General features: G+C 36.2%; 1 protein-coding gene across 1 annotated transcript in view; it reads left to right on the top strand.

Annotated features, from left to right (window-relative positions):
* The window catches only part of C14H1orf141 (chromosome 14 C1orf141 homolog), a 163,148-nt gene that overhangs the window by 126,288 nt on the left and 12,175 nt on the right, over nucleotides 1-24,685 (top strand). The window contains exons 3-7 of the mRNA XM_019730956.3: nucleotides 961-1,076; nucleotides 6,718-6,819; nucleotides 9,922-10,013; nucleotides 12,430-12,590; nucleotides 21,611-21,723. Of these exons, the coding sequence (XP_019586515.3) occupies nucleotides 9,939-10,013; nucleotides 12,430-12,590; nucleotides 21,611-21,723 (349 nt within the window). The 5' untranslated portion in view covers nucleotides 961-1,076; nucleotides 6,718-6,819; nucleotides 9,922-9,938. The remainder of the gene's footprint in view (nucleotides 1-960; nucleotides 1,077-6,717; nucleotides 6,820-9,921; nucleotides 10,014-12,429; nucleotides 12,591-21,610; nucleotides 21,724-24,685) is intronic.

Here is a 24,685-nt window from a genome sequence, read left to right as displayed (position 1 = left end):
TTCAGAGGTCAGCTGACTCCATGGTCAGCAAGTGGGGCTGTGATACAAGAACAAGGGGTAACATATGATTAGGAATCTGTCAACGTCCTAGTTCCAGTTCAAGCTCGTAGAACAGCAGCTTTTGGGTTGTCAACAGGAATCCAACAGCACATAGAGACCATTCTATGGGCAGTTTCCAAGTCCAAGGAGCAGCGTCATGCTCTATAAGCAGCCTCAGAGTTCAAATTGCTAAAATCCGAATGTTGGGCCACACATTATGTTATTAAAGTTCTTAAAAGTCCTCACAGTGTTTTCATGCATTGACTATGAATGACAATTTTTAGCCAAATTTTAATTACTACATAGCTACAACCACTCTTTTCTTGCAAACTTTCTGCCATTGCCACTAGCATGGAGTTGCATTATGATGATTAATTCTGGTTTTTTAAAGCTTTTAGTTCTACTTTGATTTGCACTAGATAAGGTGCATTGCTGAAATGCTACCAACATACCAACGTAACTCTTGACTAAAAATTAATCAATGTTGTAGAAAGGCCCAACCGCTCTTGATCAAATTGGGAATGTTTTCAAGTCAGTCATTTTTAGAGTATGATTTGTGATGTGTGTATGAATTTTGTGTGTGTGTGTGTGTGTGTGTGTGTCCAAACCTGCTATACAACTTGAAAAATACAAGGGTGATCTTACTAATCACATGGGCGGTTTCTTGGCCTTAGGACTAAGAATGGATATTTGTTTATGTCATAAGTTATGAATGTAATCTTTCATCAAATATTCAAATATGGGCTGTCGATGTCCATTCAGAACTGCAAGCTGCATGGAAGTTTTAAGCTTCCTTTTGAAATTCTGCTTTTCCAGGAAAGTACAAAAGGAAGAAAATAAAGAGAAGCAAAGTCAGTGCTCCCCAGTTTTTTTCACCTCATATTCTCCTTTCTCAACCTCTCTCTCCTTCCACTCTCTCAGAATAATAGTGTGTGTATCTATAAGTATTTGCTGAATCATTTTGGCTGTTAGTGACGAAAGTATGTGGGGAAAACCCCTCCGAGGAGAAAGAACCCTGCTCTCAAGACCTTTTCAAGGTGGGTAAAGCTCTTTCTATAGACACAGGACACGTTGTAAGGGGATTAAGGAGGAGGAAAAACAAGTGCTAAAACTAGAAGAGAAAAGAAAGTCATTTTGGTTTGGGGAGGCATAGTGTGGGAAGGAGGTGGGAGGCAGGTCTCAGGGGCTCTTCCAGGTCCCTTGAAAAACCTTTGCCTCTTTTATACTTACTAGTGTTAAGGTACATCCTCAATTTTGCCCCCAATTTTGGCTTCCCAGTAATGGACCATAGGCATACAGTGTTTGAGTTGGGCACCTTATTTTTCATGCACCCGCACGCATGCTTGGCGGGTCCCCTGGTGGAGTAGCCAAGGCGATGGTGAACTGGGGGGCAGGGTATGAGGTGGGAGCTGGCTGGAGGCTGCATAATCGGTGCATTCAAACTTGCCAGGACAGAATGAATCTGGAATGGGCCAGTGGGAGTTGATCACTCCTGAAATAATTGTGGTGTGACTTGATTTCAAGCTTGCCAGTGGGATCTTCCAATTGTTATCTGAGTGGTTGCTTACAGTTATACTCCCCAAAGAATGTACAACATACTTTTAAAACATCCTTGATGTTTTTCCTTAGAAGCTTCTCATCCAACCTCATGTTGGTGACAAGCAAATTTTAGTAAAAGTTTCAAAACGAAGAGTACATTTTCTCTCCCTCTCTCATAACAAAAGGAGGTAAGAAAATTTATGGTGTGGCTCTAAGCCCATGCACCAAGTTTAATAGTTAAATCTTCCAATAATGAGTGTTTAAATTAGTTCTCATTATTTGTGGGCTGTATTGGTTTGCTAGGGCTGCCATAACAACAACAAAAAAACCACAGACTGGATAGTTTAAACAGCAGAAAGTTATTCTTGCCAGTTCTGGAGGCTCAAAGATCACAATCGAGAAGTCTGCAAGGTTGGTTTCTTCTTAGGCCTCTCTCTTTGGCTTGCAGATGACCACCTTCTCACTGTGTTCTCACGTGGTCTTTCCTCTGTGCCTGTTGTCTGTGTCCTAGTCTCTTCTTATCCAGTCATATTGGATTAAGGCCACTCTAATCGCCATTTAACTTAACTACCTCCTTAAAATAAAGGCCCTACCTCCAAATATAGACACATTCTGAGGTACTGGGTGTTAGGGCTTCCATATACAAGTTTGGGGGGCACACAATAATATGGTCCATTTGTCAATATTTTAGACATAAAGAAAAATAATTTTCTGTGTCTGTACTTGGAATGTGAGGTGAAGAAAATCAGCCAATTATCTCATTATTGAGTAAAAAGTAATCATTCAACAGTGAGTGCTAACTATGTACTCAACACTGTGTTTGGTGGTCTGCGGACTATGTAAGATAAAAGTGTAAGAGGCCTTGCTTTCAAGGAGTAAACATTTGAACTGATAAAGCCAGATAATGGAACTAAGTTTTAATGTAAGCTTCAATTTTCTAGATAATTGCTCAGTCCTGCTCTTTAGTTTGTGAATTTAGAGCCTCTTTCAGTTTTCCTGAATTTTTCCTGAGGCTTTAAAAGGAGACGTTGCGAACTTGCTGAAGAAGACTTCTTAGCAGAGCCTATTGTTGGCAGCATTAGGTATTTGTTTGCTTTAATTTTTTCAATCCCAAAGGTCCTAACTTTTAAAATGAAGTAGTGCTCTGCTCTTAAAAGTAACTTTTTATTTGATATTGTTATTTTTAGTAATGACTCAGCCTTCTGATGTGCTCCTAACATTGTCCCTGCAACCTTGAAATTGTTTGTTGATATAGCCAAGTGTTTGCAGTGAGAGGCCTATGGGTGATTTATGGTGAGCATGACTGGGAATTTTATTCTGCCCTCGTTGGCAAGTTCTCTATTTCATTGTGTTGTCTTTCAAAAAGCTGTCATTACTGAGCCAGTAATTAAAAACATAAATCCAAGTTTCCTTTGAAAATACTTTTACTGAATTTAGATTTGGCAAGAACCACATTTTATAATAATTCATTCAATTTCATGTTTCATCCTCCAATAAATCATCATGAATTAATGTCATCTATTACAGATAAGCTGGGATCGCTCCCCCTAAAATGTTATAATCAGAGATATCACCAAATTAAATTGTAATTTGTAGATCCCAGTTAGATGTAAAACCCTTTGGCTGGTGCTGAGATTCATAGGTGGATAAGTCAATTCTTGCTTTACATGAGCTTTCAACACAGTGAGAAAGAAATTTGTCAAAGAGGGACTCTGTAACACAATGTGCCAAGTTCTATAGTGAGGGACAAAGTACAATAGGCGCACACAAGAAAAGGAGACTGTCACCAAGACATGGAATGAGAGGATGTCAAGGAAAATTTCACAGAAGAGCCTTTACACTAGTATTTGGTAGAGTAGGCTTTTGACCAGAAGACTTAAGGAGAAAACATTTCAAGTGGAAGGAAAAGCATGAGTGAAGGACATGCTTGAGGAAAGGGCAGGATGTGTCCAGGGCCTGGGAGTAGTGTAGTATGGGAGAAGACGGCGTCGTGGGAGACTAACTGGAAGGGTGGACTGAGCCAGATTCTGGACTGTCTTTTCTTAAAACATCTTGTATGTCACGTGAAGAGTTTACGCGTTGTTCTGCAGTTGATGGGGAGGTTTGTGGCCTGGAGCTGGACTTGATCAGTGTTGTGGTTAAGGAACACAGCTCTGATGGCATTTGAAGGATCAGTATTTGAGGGATAAAGAAGAAAGTTAGGGGTAGGAAAATTGGAGTATAGTACAATAACTCAAGGGAGAAAAAGTGAAAACTTGAAGGTCTGAAGGAAGACCATGGCAATGGAAATGAAAGTAAGGACAGGAAAGGTCTTCTCCAATTAGAGTCAATGTTGCCTCCCTGTTCGTGGAATTAGGTGAAAGACTGTTGACTCATTCTAGGTTCTATGAGTTAGTCTCTCCAGGTTCTATGAGTTAGTCTTCTCTGATCACATAAGAACCCTACATTCCAAAAGAGAGCACTTCCCCGCAACTGTAAGTACACATAAGAATGCTTTGGCTATATCGCTACATATTTAAGAATTGAAATCGTCTCTCCCACCCAGATTAATATATCAATTGAAATGGGGATGATTAGATCTATGTACTTGAGACCAAACTAATTTTGTGGGGTTTTTTGTTTGTTTGTTTGTTTTGTTTTTATGATGAGTTTCCAGTATGGAGACATAGTAATGCTTATCAGGGTGGTTTCTCTAAATAGGAGGCCTACACTTGAGCTTTATAGGACAATGAGTTTTAGTTTCTGTTAACTGAACGAAGAATATGAATTAAATAGAAAATTAAGAAGTAACACTATGAGAAAAGTAGAGAAGGGAAGGAAGCAAGATAATCAAAGGACATGGCATAGAAGATACTGAATTGCTGTATTAAAATAGAAAATCCTAACTTGCTGAATAAATTCTCGTTGTTTCCCAAGTTCTAAGGATTTAGAGTAATTGAAGAAATATACTCTGAAGGTAGCAAGTAGGCCATCAGACATATGGACACCATTGGTGATCGCATGGGGATAGGTATAGGAGAAAAAACAAAATGATATACATATAGAGAACATGCACTTTGCAGTATTTGTAGATAATCCCATACAACTTATCCCTAAGTGGTAGTATATCATTACTTATGAGTATATTTACTTCTTTTATTTACCAAACATTTATATGTCATTTACGTTCTCTCAATTAAACCTTATAACAATCCCATGAAGTACATACTTTTATTAGTCCCATTTCACAGATAGGGTAACACAGGGAGATGCAGCAAGTAGACCACTGTCACACAGCTGGTAAGTAGAAGAGCCAAGGATTCAAACCCAGGTAGCCTGACTTCAGAGTCCATGTTTTTAACCAGCACACTATGCTGCCATTCTAAGTTTAAAAATGGGAGAGAAAGCAATATTTTTTTCAGTTCTGTGGCTTGATCCAGAAGGATCACAACAGAACATTGTCATAGATTTGTGTATTCTCATGAATGTAAATGCAGGCTAAAAGCAATCATAGCATGTACAGTTGTCCATTTCCTTTCTTGCTGATGGTTAACTAATTCATTTAGGTTGTTAGGTATCAGAGGTACAAAAATGAATTAGACATGGTCCCTGCCTTCAAGAAGCACATAGTACAGAAGGGAAATAAAACAAGTATGTCAAATGCTATAAGAGTGTGATACATACTAGGATAGCAGTATACGCAGACTATCATTTGAGCACAGACATTGGACATAGTGTATCAGGGAAAACTTCCCCCCAGAGGTGTTATTTGTGTTGAGTCTTAAAGGATGAATAGGACTTAGAAATGTAGGGAATGGAAGAACAGCATTTTTAGGGAGAGGGAACAGCAAATGCAAAGCAACCAGTAAAAGAATATACAACACATTTGAGGAATTGCAAGTTCATCAGGACCGGGATATCAAGTATACATGAGGAAGAGGCAGATGAGGTTAAAGACTTAGTCAGAGACCAAACCATGAGACTTGCATGATAAATCAAGGAGCTTGACTTTGGTCCTAAAAGCTGTAGGTATGGGTTGAAGCTTTAATCACAGAGGCATGTGATTGTATTTTTCTGAGAAAAAAAAAAAATCTGACAAATGTGAAGGATAGAATGGATCAAATGTATAGACGTATTTTGAAACTATTGCAATAATCCAGACAGCGAGTTAAGGAATCCTAAACTGAAGCAATAGCATTATGAATGGATAAGAGGAGAAAAACTAATATAAACAAATATGTTGGCTATATCCTATATAAGAGAAAGTGATTGTATATTTAGGGAAGGGTTAAGAGGGAGTTTTCTAGGAGAGTGATGGCCAAATCCTGGCTTGGGGTGCATGAGAATAGCTTTAAAAATATAGATCCCTAGTCTTCACCTGTGGAAATCCTGACTTAGCAGGCCTGAGGTGACAACTGGGAGTTGTATTTGAAAGATTTTAAGTTCATTCTGCAGTGTAACTAGGATTAAGAACCATTACAACTCCTAAGTTCATGGACTGGATGCCTAAGAGGTAACTGATGTGATAATAAAGGTTGGAAAAGATTTTTGGCTATGGGCAAGGAAGGATGGGTTTACTTTTAGGCCTATATTTGAGCTACCTGTGAGAAATCTGGATTGAGCTAGGTATATAGATTTGGAACTCAACGGGACATTATGTTTGGAAATAGATAGTGGTAGATAAACTATGGATTTGGGAGGTCATCCTGAGGAATATATGGAATAATGGAAGAGATGCCTGAGCATTTAGGAACAGTAGTATTTAGGCAGTGATCTAAGGAAGAAGAGCGAGTTGAAGACACTGACAAGGAATCTTCAGAGAAGGTAAGAAGATGTGATTGTTGTCATAGAAACCAAAAGAAGGGAGATCCATAGAAAGCAATGGTTAACATCAGCAAACGTTGTAAACACTCAAATATGGTAAAAAAAGACCAGAAATGTGTCCACTAATTTATAAGACGGTGACCCTGGTGCCTTATAAAAGCAGATTTAGTGGTATAGTTTAGAAGGAAGCCAGATGATGGTAGATTGAGAAGGAAAAGGGATATAAGAAATTAGGAACCCTAAAGTAGACTGATACATAAGAAATTTGGCAATAAAGGGAAGATGAGCAAGAATAATGGCTAGTAGTGTCAGCGGAATAATTTTTTTTTTTAATAGAAGAGACAGCATGCTAAGGAGAAGAAATTGGTAAAGAAAAAAGATGACCCATACAGAAGCGAGAGGACAACCAATTCAAATAACTCTTTAAGGAGGCAAGAGGTAGGAGAGTTTAAAGTATATTGGGAGTAATTCGCTTTGGATGGGAGCGGCAACACTTCCATTAAAATTAAAATATAGCTAAGATGGGAATGGATACAGAAAAGACTTTGGTATTAGAGGTAGAAGTTGATGGAGTTCTTACCTGACGGTCTCTATTTTCTTAGTGAAATTGGTGGTGTTTGGAGGCCATCTGCCTTGCTAGGAAGGTAGACGTCACAAAGAAAAATGTCTGCCAGGTGGCAACTTTCTCAGTAAATGTGATAGAATTCCAGCACGATGTCTTTCATGTAATACCTTTAGGTAGCCAGTGGCCAAATGAACAGATAAATGTTCATCATCAAATGATAATCTGTGCTCATAGAAAAAGAATAGTGTAGAACATATGCCCATAGAAGTAGAAATATGAAGTAGAAGTATGAAATATGCTGGTTTAAAGTAGACATTAAAGATTGAATCAAGAAAAGACTGAAACATGAGTCTTATTGAGGAACACTTAATGTAGTCTTGATACATTTTGCATTAATAGATTAGTATTTTAGTTCAGGCAAAGCCGTTGAGATACACCATCTTATTAGACCTGATTTTCCTTTGCTCTCAGCATTTATTTGAAGAGACACAAGCTAGGTCCTTGGCACGCTTGGTATAATGATGAAAGCAAGCAAGTTAGTCCATGGTGTTTCCTCACCTCCACTTTTTTCCAGGGCTATTCGTCCATTAAGAACCATTGGCACATTGCCAAAGGCTAAGGGAAACATTTGCAAACTGAAAAAAAAAGGCTCCAAAATATGAAAATAAAACTGCAAAAGTAAAACTAATAACATTCTGTCAATTTCGTTAACTGTCAAATTTAGTATTCATAAAATTCTCATTGACCCTTGAAAATAATTGGTTCGTTTTTCTCATTTCACAAAAATTCATGACATGCACAGTGATTTGCCAGAAATTATATCATAGCTAAATAATTTACTCATAGCAAATAATTTTAAATAAAAAACATAAAATTTTTTTAAAATTATAACTGTGTGTGTGTTTGTGTGTAAAATGGGATTTTTGGTGCATCTTAATACCGAAAATTGTTTCCCCGAAAATAAGACCTAGCTGGACAATCAGCTCTAATACGTCTTTTGGAGCAAAAATTAATGTAAGACCTGGTCTTATTTTACTATAACATAAGACCTGGTACAATATGATATGATATGATATGATATGATATGATATGATATGATATGATATGATATGATATGATATAATGTAATATAATAAGACCGGGTTTTATATTAATTTTTGCTCCAAAAGACACATTAGAGCTGATTGTCCGGCTAGGTCTTATTTTCGGTATGTCTGATGGGTTGTTGAAGATGAAGGACTCTAAAAATAAAAGGTGTAAGACACCTTACTCTTTAAAAAGACCTGCTTTCTGTTCCCTCTCACAAGTAAGCAGCATGTCTCAGCTGTCCCTCATGTAATTTATACCTTCCCTTTACTGGGAGACTCAGTCACTTCAATATATTGGTTCTTCCAGTTATTTACCATTCTATCTCTTATTGAGAAGTAGAAATTTTTGTCCCCAATAAAAGAAGTTGATGAGAAATATGGGAACATTGCCCACCCCCCTGAACTCATATTTTGTTTCAGGGAAACACAGAAACTATTATAATAAAATTCCTTTGGTTGTTTTTTGGATATGTGAGAGGGCTGGTTCCTGGGTCTGAAAAGACAGTACATGATGTTCAGCTAATCCATATTCTCTTCCAAAATCTGTCCCCCACTCTCTTGTAAGAGACTCAGTCTTAGACATTCACACTGTACTAACAATCTGCTTGCATCTCCCCTTCCTGACCTGCATCCTAAGTTATGTGGTTCAGAACAAGGCAGGTTATTTGCCTTCAGCCCAATGGCCCAGACTAAGTCCTTTTGGACTAAGACACATTGGACTACATCATGGTGTGGAGGTGGAGTGTCTGGATGTAGCATAATAGCAGAGGGCAAGCAAGAATGGGAAGGCATTCTCAGAGAACCAGGAATTCACACCCAGGCTAATATATGGTGAGGAAAGAGGGTAGAAAAGAGAGCTAAAAGAAATTAAGTACAAAATATTATGAGCTTTTAACGTAGGATGCTAAATCCTTGTCTTTTCATGTATTATTTTCTTTGTGTGATGTTGATTGAATAATATAATATGAGAGAAATAGCATAGATTTTTTGAGCTACAAAGAACCTTATTGTGGACATTGATATTTTTAGAAATATTGATGAATTCAGTACTTTCTATGAACCATATAACTTTTACACTTAAATGCCCCTGGAACCTATTCAGTTCACTGAACAAAAATATGTTGAATGAATAATCATCTACTGAATTTTAAAAATAAATAGGGGAAGCTTTGGGTTAATATTCTAATCCTTGACTCCATTCTGCCCCTAGCTATTTGTATTACATTGAAAGGTACTTTGTGGCTTTTAATTTTTCAATCAAAAAATAAAAATAAATTTGACTACGTCCTCATATCTAACATTCAGTTCCTCAAGCCTAAAATGGACCACCTGACCTCAAATGAAATTTGCAGTAATATTAATTAACTAGAAAATATGAACTAGTTATGGCAATAGGACCTAACCAGCTTGGCTGCTGTTCCTCTGTGTGACTGATTGCCTTCTAAATGCCATATTACCAGTCTCGGATCATTGACCAATTTAATTTGAATGCAATTGATTATATAAATGTGAGCTCTTCACATTTACTTTCATTAAAATTATATCACAACAAAAAGAAAGAAAACAGATACAAATCAAGCTGAATGTCCTTCAAGTATGTGTCATGTCTGGTTCTTATATGGTAATCTTGAACTTTCTTAAAACCACCTTTATCATACGTTTAAAAATTCCTGGGATCCACACACATCTGGGAGTTCTGATCATGAGACCTTCCATCAAAAAAACTTGGGTACCTCTACAATTCTATGATTTATTCTATGATCTACATAGTTTTATTTTTTACTTAAAACAGTAATTTAAAGGTGAGTTTCTTAACTTATGCCTAAATAATCAATTATATGTTTAAATTGTTTTAGAGATTTCTTCCTTTTTCTCCTTTTTAAATAGGAATTTACTGACTGACAATGGCACAAAAAATCTTAGAGAAGTTAGATATTCTGGATGAGCAAGAAAAGATACTCTTGGCCAGAAGAATAAAGGTTCGTAAAAATAAAAGCTAAAATATAATTTGATTATTGAAAGGTCATCATTTCAAATGTGAATAATTATTATTTTTTAATGAAGCATTAATGTGAAGGTATAATTTGTAAAAAACAATTATATTAATTGAAAGAATCATCTATATAAGTGAATACTATAAAGAATTAATTAGATATACAAGGTAACTTATTGATAGCTGCTGTATTAGAATATGATGTATCTAAACTGCTTAAGATTAAAAAAGAAAAATTTCAGGCAGTCAAATAGTAAATGTGACTATACCTATAGTCCTTACTAATATTTTAAACACATTCAAAATTATTTGTTGGTTTATTAAAAGAAAGAAAATATTTGGTATAGTTACCAAATTAGAAATAATTAAGTTTCATAGAAATTAAAGTAAAAAGGTGAAACTCTTATGAAATTCAATATAAAATATTAATAAAGAACATAGTCATCAAAAACCGGGTTTTTAGCACATATGAGCAATGTAATTTGGTTACACAAAGACTTGCAAAATAATATAACAATGTGAATAAATGAGGCATATATAAGCACACAGAGTCTGAAAAATCAAAGACACCACAGAGAGGAACTCTTACGTGAATGAACATATTTATGAAGGTGAATTACTTCTATTTGCTTTTTAAATGACAAAAAAAATGAGATAACAATATATAAATCACTTTGGTAATTGCTTTTTTTGTTTTTTAAAATTTTTATTTTAAAATTATTACAGACTCACAGGAAGTTGCAGAAATAGTACAGTCCCATGTACCTTTCACCCAGTTGCCCACAGTGGTGATTGATATATAGTGCTGCCTCTTGACTATGGTGGTGGTTACATAAATCTGTAAGGGGATAAAAATTGTACAATATCAAAACCAGTATGAGTCATAACCAATACTGACAACACTTTTATATTACTGTTAACCAGACTACAAAGTTTATTTATATAATAGTTTTCAGCATTCGTTTGGTCATTTGTATGGGTAGTTTTAAGCAATTTTATCCCATTATAGATTTGTGTAACCACCACCACATTCAAGATACAGCACATTTTCATCACCATAATAGAACTCCTTCGTGTTACTTCTTTGTATTTGTATCCACACCCCCACCCCATTCCCCGTCTCTGTCCCTCTGTTCTCCATCTCCATAGTAATTTTGAGAATGCTGTATAAATGGAATCGTTCAGTGTGTAAAATTGTGACATTGACTTTTCACTAAGCATAATACTCTTGAGGTCCATCTAAGTTTTATTAACTTTATTATTATAAATAATATATAAATTTTGTTGCTGAATAGCATTCTGCCATGTGGATGTACAAAGTTTCACTTACCCATTGAAGGACATTTGGGTTGTTTTCAATATTTTGTTTTTCAAAATAAAGCTGATAAAGAAAATAAGATAAAAGAAAGTGAATATTTGTGTACAGGTTTTTGAATGAACATAAATTTTTATTTCTCTGGAGTGAATACCCAAGAGTGTGATTGCTGGTGCAATCTGTCTCTTAAACTCAACAAGGTCAAGGCCACAAGATTTGCTTTGAATTGTCCTTCACTGTGCCTCAGCCTGGAAACTGCCTCCAAGAAGTAAGCTGGGCTATTGTGGGACTTACCTCATTTGTTTCCCATTTTCAGGGGTCACAGTCCTGCTCTGCTTGTTTTCTAATGACTGCTTACAGTTGTTTGCATATATTTTGTCTGGTTTTCTGGTTGTTTACAGCAAGAAGGCAATTCCCGTAGTGTTTAATCCTTCTTTGACAGACACAAAAGTTCCCATGTACTTTGACTTGCTTTCAAATTTTTTCTCTCTCCATTCCTCTGTGCTGTGAGAATTTTTTAGAGAAAATTTTTGGCTCCTTCACTCACTCTTTAGCTATATCCTTTTTCCTCTTCAGTCCATGTATATAAATATTTAAACAAAGTCCTCTTTTGATTGCTTTCTTAGCTCTGTTTCCGGCTCATACGATTAGATGAGTGTTGATGAGTGAGTCACCATGTGCATGGTGATAGGAAGAGGAACAGATTGGAAAGACAGGCCTCTATGTTTCCAATAACTCTATGTATTAATATTATCTTTGCTAAATGCATAGGTTATTCTTAAATTCTAAATTTCAAAGAATTAGGAGGGAAATGTCATGATTACCTAGTCCAACACTCTCATTTCATAAATAGGAAAGGGCAGCTCAGGTCACACAGCAATGGAATAAAAAACGTTGGTACACAAGACCCCCAACTTCTGTCTGTATTATTTTTCCATTATTGACCTCCACATAAATTGTGTGTGTGTGTGTGTGTGTGTGTGTGTGTGTGTGTATAAAGTGAGGTTATTTTTGTCCTTTCCACACAAGATTTTCCCTATGTGAAAAGTATTCTTTTTTTCAGTGTTATACTTTGGCTTTGTTGCAGAAAAACTATCTTCAGAGTCACATAAAGGAAAAGACTTTAGTTACACCCTTGACATTTGATTGTCAGTCGGAATTTGAAGAGGCTATTATTGCTGCATCCACATCTAAGACAGTACCAGAGAGTACAGAAAACAAGTCACATGGTATTAAAAAAACAAAAAGGTAACCATCATAATTACTTCAAACTTTCAGTTTGGAGTTTTAAAGCATTACTTTAGATTTGTTTTAGATTATGCAGTCTATATTAAATGTAAGCTTTGTCAAACATAGGTATATTTCATAATGGTTATGAGTTACAACATACTAGATTAGCATTTTGAATATTCCTAGTTTGTAAAATATTTATTACAATATTTCACTATTGTACATGGTAATTGCAGAGAGTAATTATAATTCTGAATTTTTAAAGAAAGACTTTTCTTGAGCTGTATTATATTACCACAAATTAATGTCAGGATTTATTTTAAACTTGAACCAGTATACTACACACACTCAAAAAATGTCCATCTAGAAAATTAAGTAAGAAGTTTCTCTGTGTACTTACAAGGAGTAGTCTGTTACACTTGGTCTTTTATTGGCATTGTATACTCAGTGTAGTACGTATATGTAATGCTATATAATTTTTCTGGGCATCAGAAATGTAGAGGTGACCCCAGACAAAAGAAATACTAAGACGTAGAATCACTAGATCCTCTCTGAGCTTCTCTCTTTTCCTCACTCTTGGCGTCTTAATTTCTTACTGCTTTCAGGGTGCTCTCAGATATCTTTAAACAAACGTTTTAACATTGTGTCCACTTTTTCCAGTTGTTCTCAGGAACACAGCTGGTCCAAACCATCTAGTCTTCTATATCCAGAAGTGAAACCTAAATTGCTATGTAATATAATACTAGATTTCACTCATACTTGAAAAATTCTCATTCTGATACAACTTAGTGTTTTTTTTCTGGGGCATGAAACTAAGTTCAGGGAAAAAAATCCTTACAGATAACTTTTGTTTATTTTTGTTAACAATAGCTCTGCTATCACACGGTACTGTCATTTTCATTTATTGATTTTATCCTATTAGTGCTGATTGAGTGACTCTTGTGCTCTGGGGATATAACAGCAACAGTGAAGTATCCCTGTGTATTAAAGTTCAATGGTGGCAGAGGGTGGGGGAGATTCAGATAAGTGAACAGGCAAACACCAGTTGCTGCAGAGAGATTCCTAACGTGAAGCTCATCTCCTAAAGGAGATGGCACCTCAGGTGAAACCCAGAGAGTTAGTGAAGAGACAACAAGATTGAAAGGAGGGAAACATGTTCCATGCCAAGGCAATAATATGAACAAAGGCCAGCCAGAGGCAAAGGAAAGTCCAGTTCATTTGAGGAACAAAAGTAGTTCAGGGTTGCCAGACTTGAATAGGATATGGGGTAGAGACTAGAGGTGGGCTAGAGATTTGAGGCTAAAGAGGAAAGGAAAGGCCAGATCACCGAAGGCCTGATGAGCCTGGGAAAGAAGTGAGGAGCCACTGAAGAGTTTAAACAGGGCAGTGCTTATTCAGATTTGGGTTTTAGAAATATCATTACACAGCAAAATAAGTCATCAAAAATTATAAGGTCTCCTCAGAACATCTGACCCTTTTCCTAGATTCATAGTATCTACGGAAACTGCCTCTTCCAGGAAGCAACACATCTTGGCAGTGAGTCCTTTTCTAGTCATAACAAAATAATTACTTAAATAACAGAGCATAAGACGGAAAGCTTCTATCTTCATATCCAGAATGATATGCTGGTTACATTGATTATGTTGGATAGATTTAGTTCCTCCAAATCTTGAGATACACCTCCTGGATTTCTAATTCATGTTCATTACAACTAAGATGTGACTCTCCACCAGTGCTCACAAACCTCACTCCTACACTGAGCCAGGAGGTCCCACTTATTTCACACAGCTTTCAGCTTAACCTAACCTTGACGTAGTAACTGCCACCTCCCGGACCAGACACTTTCTGGTAACTGCATACTTCTTTCTTTTTTGACCTCTAGCCTCTTGCTGTTCAAAGTGTGGTCTTCCATCTAGCAGCATCAGTATCACGTGGGAACTTGTTTGGAAATGCAGAATCTCTGACCCCATGCCAGACAGAAGCTGCTTCAATAAGATCCCACAAATGATTCCTAGGACACTAATGCTCTCAAAGCCCTGCTCTAGCACTCTGGTTCTTAAACGTGGAGGGCTCGTTAAAGCCCTCCAGATTGCTGAGCACCACTTGCAGAGTTATTGATTTAGTAGGTGTTGGCCGGAGCCTGACAATTTGCACGTCTAGTAAGTTCCCAGGTAATGCTGATGCCGCTGGTCTGTGTTCCACCCTGTGAGTCACTGCTTTGGCTTATGTCCCACTCTAATCATGGGGCCTAATACCAACATCCATACCTGTTTTTTCTGTCACTTGCTGAATATCAGAGCAACTCTCAACGTGGTGCTGTGATCACCTAATTGATGAAAACTGCCCAGGTTTATTTGTAGCGGAGCTTTGCTTTCACAGTAGTCATTTTCAACCCCTGCACATCAGTATTAACTGGGGAGCTTTCAAATAATTGCATTCTACTTTAATGAGTTTGGACTAGAGCCCAGGCATTACTGTTTTTAATATCTCCCAGATGATTCTTACGTAAAGCTAGGATTGAGAACCATTAAAATTCTTAGGGCTTCTTCCTCAGTTACTCCCAGAGATATTTTTCAATGTCATTATTAGCTCAGGATTGCTGCATTTTTCTTGGATAAATGGGAACTGATAAAGGTGATGGCCACAAGTACCCAAAATTTGCTGGAAGGATCTTCCTAGGATTACTTTCCTGATAAACAGAGAGTTTTATAATCTTTCAAAAATATCCCTCAATACTTTCCCTATATAGTCTTTACGATTTCTCAATAAGCACCTAAGTTACTCTTCTCTGCAACTTCTTATAATTGGACTTTTTATGAAAGATCCATATTCATTTTAACAAAAGTCCCTTTTTAAAATTACTTAGAATAAGGAAATTTAAAAAGAAAGATGAAGTGATTTCTCCGTGACTTAAGCATTCAATACTGGATTATCATGTAAAATTATCAATTTTACCACATATAAAATAGTAAGAAGTAGGAATAAGTTAGGGGCAAGCGGACAGATTAAAAATGTTTTCCTTTAAATTAATAGGGGCTTCTCGTTAAAATAATTATTTTCCTAAAAATATATCTACACGGAGACCTGTCAAAAGACTATTCCTTTTAGAAATACTTTTATGACAGAAGGATAAACTTGCATACAGAAAAGGTAATTAAATATGAAGAGACTACAGTTGCAGCCTATAGTGAAATTTAATTGGCCAAATTCCTTCTTCCTTTAAATTCAATACATGCCTTACACTCCGCGTGACATTAGTTTAGCATAGAGATTAAGAAGATACGGTTTACGGACCAGTTGCAGGTTTGTATCTTAGCTTTGCTTCCTACTCTCTGTAACCTTGGACAAGTTACATAAGCTCTTTGTGCCTCAGTCTCTGCATCTTTACAGTGGGGATAATAGCATTCTCCCATAGGGTTGTTGTGAGAGTTAAATGGATTAATGATGAACTTAAAATGCCCCAACATACAGTAGGAACTCAAAATAACAACAACACCCAACAACGAAAATATAACCTGTAGTTTTGCATCATGTAGTCATATATTCTAATCATTAAAAATAAGATAGTAATGAGATACACTTGAGCCATGTTTACATATGGCAATCACTTCCAAAATTTTAGGTAAAGTGTGACTTCTAACAGGTAAGTGGGGCGGGGTGGGGCGGGGCAGGATGGGAGCAGGAAGGATAGAGAAGAGGGAGACATTTAAATGAATTTCAATATTCAATATTACCTTCTGACTGAGACTCAGAGAAATTCAATATTAAATGAGTGGAAACAGATTCATGTGTTGCTTGTGACTACCCGCACTATTTCTTAGTTACATGGACACAGGCTCTTTTAAGGCCCCATGAGGATTCTGGGAAGGCTATTACTATCGGGCTAAACACTTTCCCTTCTCTGCAGCTAAAAGAAGCTCCCACTTACTGCATATACTTGGAGAAATCTGAGACTCTAGAGCAGGGTTTCTGAACAGTGGCTGCTCACTTGAGAGCTTTGAAAAAAGATGCTATCCCTATCCCAGAGGTCATGATATTACCAGTGGGGAAGAATCTAAGCATGGACATTTTTTCAAAGCACCCCAGAGATTCCAATACACAGCTAGAAGTTTGAGAGCCATTTCTAGTGGCCTCTTCATTTGTCACTCCCTCAATCAAGGGACCCTCCTGTGACAGCTTGTTTACCACTGATGCACTGCAAAAGAATATTATCTCTCACTGACTATTACTAGAGTCTCAAATTCCCTGACCTCTATAGGTGCTGAAGGAATGCACACTCACTCAAATGAGTAGTCAAGGAGGAATCACGGGGGGACTCAGATGAAGGAGGGAGATAAAGGCAATCAGAAGAGGTGACTCCTAATAAGGTGTATTTATGAGAGAAAACAGAAGAAAACTTTAGAAAATATGTATCTTAAGGACAGATATAATCAGGAAAAAAGGATTTAAAAAACCATTTCTGATTTCTGGTCAAGATGGCGGAGTAGGTAAATCCTGTGCTCATCTCTTCTCATGATCACATCAAAATTACAACTAACTTACAGAACCATCATTGAGAATCTAGTTGAACCTAAGCCCTACCTCTAAGGACATACAGAAGAAGCCACCTGAATAAATAATACAATTTATTTCCTATAAATCATGTAGGGGGCATTTACTGAAGGCCTCCCACCCCATCCCCCCAAAAAATGCTGTCATTTCCCAGTACCTCCACCAAACTTTGGCTTTCCTCTCATCAACATACTAAATCTTTAAAAGCATTTTGCAAAATTAGTATGTCTAACACCTGTCAAAGAATGTTAAAATGATCATAATTTGAGACATTGAAGAGAAAAAGCAGGCCACATAGAGACACGATATTAGCAAGGAGGAAAGAGCTATAACTATGGATATAGAAGAAATTAGAATAATTATAATGACTACTTTGTATAACTAAGCTGCTTTGAAAAATGAGTGTAATAATGGATGATCTTCTGAGAAAATATAAATGGAAAAATAGCCTCAACAAGAAAAAGAAAACATAAAAAAATCAATAATTGTAGACATTTTAGAGAATGTAATCAAAGAACTCTTTAATAAAAGCACCACTGTGTAGCTGTGTTAGGGTGAGTGTCTTCAAAGTTTTAAAGGACTATTTAGTTGGTTTCTAGTTACAGACGAAAAAGAAATAGTTCCAGTTTTTTAAAAAATGTATATTTAATCCTCAAGTCTGACCATAAGAATTATAAAATCATTGATAAATATAGATGTTTTTATATCTAAAATAAAATATTAGTTTAACTGTTTCACCTGTGCTAGGCTGTTTGTTTGTTTGTTTGTTTGTTTGTTTTTGCTAAGAGAGTGTAGGTCTTAAAAGTTCACGTCACAAGAAAAATATTGTAACTGTGTGGTGACAGATGTTAATGAACTTGTGGTAATCATTTTGTAATATATACAGATATCCAATCATTATGTTGTACAACTAAAATCAATATAATGTTATATGTCAATTATATGTGAATTTTAAAAAAAGTTTTTCCTATGTGCCCACTATGTAATAAGCACTCTGTTAGGCATTTGGAGGTGAGGTAAGATGAGAGGTAGTGTTTGTCCCAAGGGAAGTAGAGCCTCAGAATTTCTCTACGAGACGTAGTGTTTGCCCTCAAGAAATTGCAATCTTTGTAATTGCATGAATTAACAAAAGAGCTTAGCTTTCTAATGAGGCACAGGTGAGAGTTCCGTAGCGGGACCAGTTCCCCAACTAAGGAGAGCCTCCTTCAGCTACACCTCTTCAAATTCCCTCCAACTCCTATACTCTCCAGTATATTCCACAACTTTTTCTAATAAGGGTCCCGAGCCTGGCAGTCATCAATCTGGGTGAGGGACCAGCAAAATAGCCAAGCCTAGTTATCACCTTAGTGTCCATTTGTCCCCCCTAGGAACTCAAGCACCATTACCAGAGCAAACAATGGTATGTAGTGTGCTCTACTTTCACCCCTCATTTCAACTTCGCCAAACTTCTTTTCGGGTAGCTAGACATGGGGCAAATCAACAAGTATGCTGTCTAACAGATGTGCAACTGAGGAGTGAGATGGCAGATCCCATCTTTTGCAGGCACCGGTCTTTCTGAGTGATTCCTTAGGAAACCCCTCATCAGCTTTGTAGAGAAAGCATCCCTGCCCCATCCCTCGTTCATGAGATAGGGAAAAGCCACAGCAGACCCTGTGAGGTCAGTGACTAATAATTCTGAACCCCCCAACTATAACACCCCCCCACTACAGTTTTCTGCTGCTATTTGGGGGCATGGGGAAATGTCTAGCCCCAAACATTGGTGGATGTTTGTGGAATGTAGTGTATTTATTGCTCCTTTTCACTCAGCTGTAGAATAAAAAGTCACCTAGTTGCCAATCTAAGAGAACAAGATAAGTGCCACTCGACCACTTACTATATTAACAAAATGCAGTCCAACACTATATTAAACAAGTATGACTAAGTGAAGTAAATTGCAGGAATAATAAAAAGTACCGCACATTGACTCTTACTATGCCCCAGACATTTTGCTAAGCAATTTCTAAACTTTATTTTACATAATTCTTACAGCAACTCCATGAGGTAGTTATTACCTTCTGACTGAGACTCAGAGAAATTCAATATTCTGCAGAAGTTCACATACTCAGAGTCAAGATACAAAATAAAGTCTAACTCCAAAGCCCATCTTCTTGGTTCACCACAAGGAAATCTATATCTGAACATCTCTATATGTATTCTACAAACGTATTTTTAAAATTACCTTGGTAAGATAAGGATAAAAAAATTTATCTTCTTAACAAGACTGTATAGCCAACATCCTTAGGGTGGAACCCTTGACACATTCCCATCTAATTTAGAAACAGGAGGATGCCCATTCTCACTAGTATGCCACACTATTCTGGAAGTGCTTGCCAATGCTATTAAATAAGAACATAATACAATTTTTAAAGTTTTGCAAGGAGCAGACACATTATTTTATGAAGATTAAATGATTGTTTATTGAAAAACCCAAAGAGGATAAACGAAAAACTCGTCAGAAATTATAAGAAAGTTCAATAAAAATTTTCCAAAACAACTTGTGCATTCAACAAATATTTATTACACATGTACTATTTGCCAGCCACTGTTCTAGATGCTGGTAATATAACAGTGAACAAAACAAAGAATCCACCCTCAATTTACATTCTAGGATAAGGTGGGAGACAGATAATAAACTAAATAAATGAATATGTAATATAAATCCACTAGATACAAATGCTATGAAGAAAAATATAGTAAATTAAGGGAATTAAGATAGACAGGGATTATTGTTGGGGGGTGACACAGAAAAGACCTTTCTGAAGAGGTGAAAATTTGAGCAGTCTTGTAAAATAAGTCTGTATGATGGCGGGGGGGGGGGGAAGGGAGGGGAAGAGGGCGGATATTACAGGCAGAGGGCAGAGCAAGGGCCAAATTTCTTAAGTGGGAGCGTAAATTTCTTTCCTTAAATCAAATAGACAGAAAATTCACTATGCTTCTACATGGTGTAAAGGCGGGTACACAGAGAGAAGCCTGGAGGGGCATTCGTTGTAAGCCTTCTACTTAGAAATATGAGAATTGGGGGAAAGTTTCTATCTTGCAGTGAGAATTTAATTTTTTGTTCAGTCTGACAGGAAACAACTGGAGAGAAATGACAATACAATTTATATTTTACAGGTGTCCCCATGGTTTCATTGAGAATAGACTGTTGGAGACAAGAGTAATAGCAGAGAGTAAACAAGAGAAGGCTAGAGGTGTATAGAAGTAATTCAGATGAGAGATGAAGGGTCTTGTACTAGGGTGCAAGTAATGAGGAAAGAAGTGGTTGGATTTGGAATGTATTTCAAAGAGAGATCTGGTGAGATTTGCCCACAAATTGGGAATGAGGAATGAGAGAAAGAAATCAAAGATGACTGCAGAGTTTCTGGCCTAAGCCTCTGGTTGAATGGAGAAGGGGAAGCCTAGGTGAGGAACTGACTGGGAAGGGGGTGGGGGTGGAAGCAAGAATTTGGTTTTGAGTATGTTAAGCTTGAGATGGCTATAATACATCTAAATGCAGAAGTCATGTAGCAATTGGATATATAAATTGGGAGTTCAAGAAAGACTTTGGGGTCTAGACTATAAACCTGGGGGACATCAGCCTATAGGTAATATTTAAAGCTGTGGATGGGGAAGGTGAAGGAGAATAAATGGTTCAAATTTCCAGGTGTGAAACAAATAAGTCATGGAGATATTGTACAGCATAGGAAATATAGTCAATAATATTGTGATAACGTGGTATGGTGTCAAATGATTGCTGGACTTATCATGGTGATCACTTCTTTAAGTATATAAATGTTGAATAACTATAGTGTACACCTGTAACTAATATAATATTATGTTAGCTATATTGTAATTAAAATCTTTGAAAAAATAAATAAGTAAAAATAAAGGTGTGGTACTGGGTGATATCAACTAAGAGTGAGTGTCTGAGGACGAAGTTATGAGTTACAAGCATTTAGAGGTCAGAAATATCATGAATTATATAATACCATTAACTTTCTTATATACCAACCATATAATCAGTTAAAGAATTTAATGGAGAAAAACTCCTGTTTGTAATACATAAACTCTGTGATCTTGTATACTATTCTGGTATCTGAACTGATCCTAACCCCATGTCCTACCTCTTTGACTGAAGCCTGACAGTGTCCCCAATATCTAATTTAACAATTTTCCAGCATATTTTTCTAACAGGGTTAGTCAGCTCCTGAACCATAGTTTCCTGGAGGCCCTCAATTTTATGACAACGGCAGTTTCTTGTCTCTCTCTATTTCAAGTGATTATCACCAATATTTTCAGTTCCTACTTAATCAGTCCCAATCTCTTAGACTTTGCCCTGTAATACATTAACACAACAATATCCAACTCTATATAACTGAGACTTTACCACATTTACCCAAATTTGTTTTTCAGATTAGTTTTATAAATTTTCTGGTTATTTTAATTTAGATTAATTTTATTTCTTCCAGGTATGTCTCCTTCAAAAATGAGCCTAAACCTAGAAAGAGTGATTTTGAAAAGTTAAATTTAGGACCACACTTTGTACCAACAAATATAAAAAATCAAGAAAGCAAGTCAATAGGTAATGCTTTGTATAACATATTTACTTCTTTGATTTATCAATGAGTATTTTTATTATATACTTTAGCATTTATTAATGAGTGTCATAAAAATTCTTGATGATTAGATGTCTCTGTTGAAAGCATTTGCTAGAAAGTATATGGGTGAAAGTATATGCAGTGAAATTTTTCACTGCAGTGTGAAAAATTTTAGTGAGCTATAAAGTATTTCCTAAGAGGAAAAGATGTTAAGTATTAGAATAGACAATTTATACAATATACAAATTAAGAATGTGTTTTTATGTTTAAATATTTTTCTAGAAAGAAAATCTGAGTTTCTTTTCAGTTCTACCCTAAGAGTTTCCTTGCTACTGTTTAAAAAACAATCAAGTATGTACATGCTGCTAAATATATAGCAATAAATATACATATATATGGACATGTTGCTAAATATATATAATTTCTTTATATATTCTGGTTACTAGTTCTTTGTTGGTTTTATGTGTTGTGAATATCTTCCCCTTTTCTCTGGATTTTAATTTCACTCTATGGTGTCTTTTTTTTTATGATGTCTTTTTGATGAAGAGAAGTCTTTCATTTTAATAAAGTAAAATATACCAAATCTTTCCCCATTAGTACTTTTTGTACCATATTTAAGAAATCTTTACCTACTCTGTGGTCATGAAGATCTCCTATTTATCTTGCAAAATATTTTAATTCTTCTTTTTATCTTTAACTCTAAAGTCTACCTGGAATTAAATTTTATGTCATGTAAGGATCCAGTTTAATTTTTTTATGTGAATACCCACTATCCCAGCATGATATTAAAAAGGGTATTTATTTCCTAATGCTCTGGGCTCTTTGTTGTGCTCCCAAGGCTTCAGGCTGTCCTACTCCCAAAGCTTTAGATGGAAGCTGTCTGGTCTGTTAAAACTGAGGCAATAGTCTCCACTTTTGAAACTGAGCAGGCAGCCTTCATAGACTTGAAAAATTGCCTTCATGTTTATTCTTCCCTTGTCTTGAAGCATTGCATGTTTGCAACAAATAGCTCTATGGTCCTATCCTTTAAATCCCAAGAAGTCCAACAGTCTTCCTTGATTTTATCCCATCTTCATCCCCTGCAGCTCAAACTGGCAGTGTCTCTGCTGGGGTGGCTGATTAGGTCTGTGGTTGATACTCATACCAATCTCCTTATCAAATGGTAGGTTCACCACACCCTTTGTGTTCACTTTTGAACATACTCATTTTTTGTAATATGGACAGGCTGAGAATTTTCCACATTTTTAAGTTCTGTTTTTATTTTGTTTTTGTTTTGTTTTATATAACAAATTTGTCTTCAATTCATTTCTCTCCTCTTGCATTTGACTACAAGCAATGAGGAGGAACCAAGCTGCTCCTTCAACACTTTGCTTAGAAATTTCAGCTAAATATCAAGTTTCATTGTTCACAAGTTCTACCTTCTACGAAATACTAAAACACAAATATAATTCAGCCAAGTTCTTTGCCACTTTATAAGAAGGATAGACTTTTTCCGTTCTCTGATAATAATGTTCTTCATTTCTGTCTAAGACCTCATCAGAATGGCATTTACCATCCATATTTCTACTAACATTTCTGCACATGAGTATGTACTCTCTAAGAAGATAGAAGCTTTCTCTGCAGCTCTCCTCTTTGTTTCTGAGTTCTCACCAGAGTTGTCTTTAAAATCCCTTCCTGGCTATATTGGGTTTTTCTAGCATGCACATCAAAACTCTTTCAGCCTCTACCCAATACCCAGTTCCAAAGCCACTTTCATATTTTGCTCCAGCAGCATCCCATTTCTCGGTACCAATTTCTCTCTTAGTTTAGGCTGCTGCAACAAACTATGATAACATGGGTGACTTAAACAACAAATATTTATTTCTCACCATTTGGGAGGCTGAAAGTCTGAATCAGGGTGCCTGTATGGTCGGGTTCTGGTGAGGGCCCTCTTCCTGATTTTCAGACAGCCACCTTCTTGCTGTGTGCTCACATGGCAGAGAGAGATCATCTCTCTTATGTCTATTCTTATAAGGGCATTAATCCCATCTTCGGGCCTCCACCCTCATTACCTCATCGAAACCTAATTACCTCCCAAAAGTCTACCTCTAAATACAGTCACATTGAGGATTGGAGCCTTAACATACGAATTTTGGGAGGGACACAAATATTTAGTACATAGCAACTACCCTATCTAAATTATACCTCTCACTATTATTTGCCCTCACCAAAATTTGTTTATTACTGTCACAACGTGTATCTTAATTTATAATTATTCACTCCTTTGTTTCTTTAATTGATTATTTTCTGCGTTACTCACTAAAATATACACATCGTTGGGTAGGAATCACAATTCCAGAGTCCAACACTAGTGTTTGGCATATGTGATCAAGAAATAGCTATTGACTGAATGAAAATTGTATTCAGTTTGTTACATCTATTATCTCATTCATCTTCACAGCATCCTTATTAAGATAAGTACTATTATTTCCACTTAACAGGTAAGAAAACTAAGGTTCAGAGGTGTTAAATAACTTTCCTAAGGCTCCATACCTCACACACACAAAAAAGTAGGTTTTGGTCCCAGGCTATTTAAATCCAAAGACGGTATGCTTGACACCCTACATTTTATCTGCTTTAAGAAAATCCATTAAATGATAATCCAATTAATAAAACTCATAATGGGAGATGGAGGTATTGAGGTTGAGGAATTAATTCCTTTTCAAAGGAATTAATGAAATGATTTATTTGACTGTCAAGTATGATTGCTTTATTTAGAAATCTAACTTTTCCCAAGAAGATACAGCTTTATTGTATAGCAGTAAGTAATCCAAAGTTTTATTCTGTTAATAAAAATTCACTTTTAAAGCCAATTATTCTAGAATATATTTAGCCCTAAAAAATGTAAAAGCATTGCTATTTAAGGAAATAAGATTATCATACTACATTTCTACAAAGTTTACTACA

Source organism: Rhinolophus sinicus, chromosome 14 (genome assembly GCF_057876585.1).
Source record: "Rhinolophus sinicus isolate RSI-liver-muscle chromosome 14, RSI-T2T, whole genome shotgun sequence".
Lineage (NCBI taxonomy): Eukaryota > Metazoa > Chordata > Mammalia > Chiroptera > Rhinolophidae > Rhinolophus > Rhinolophus sinicus.
This window is presented reverse-complemented; position numbering and strand designations above follow the sequence as displayed.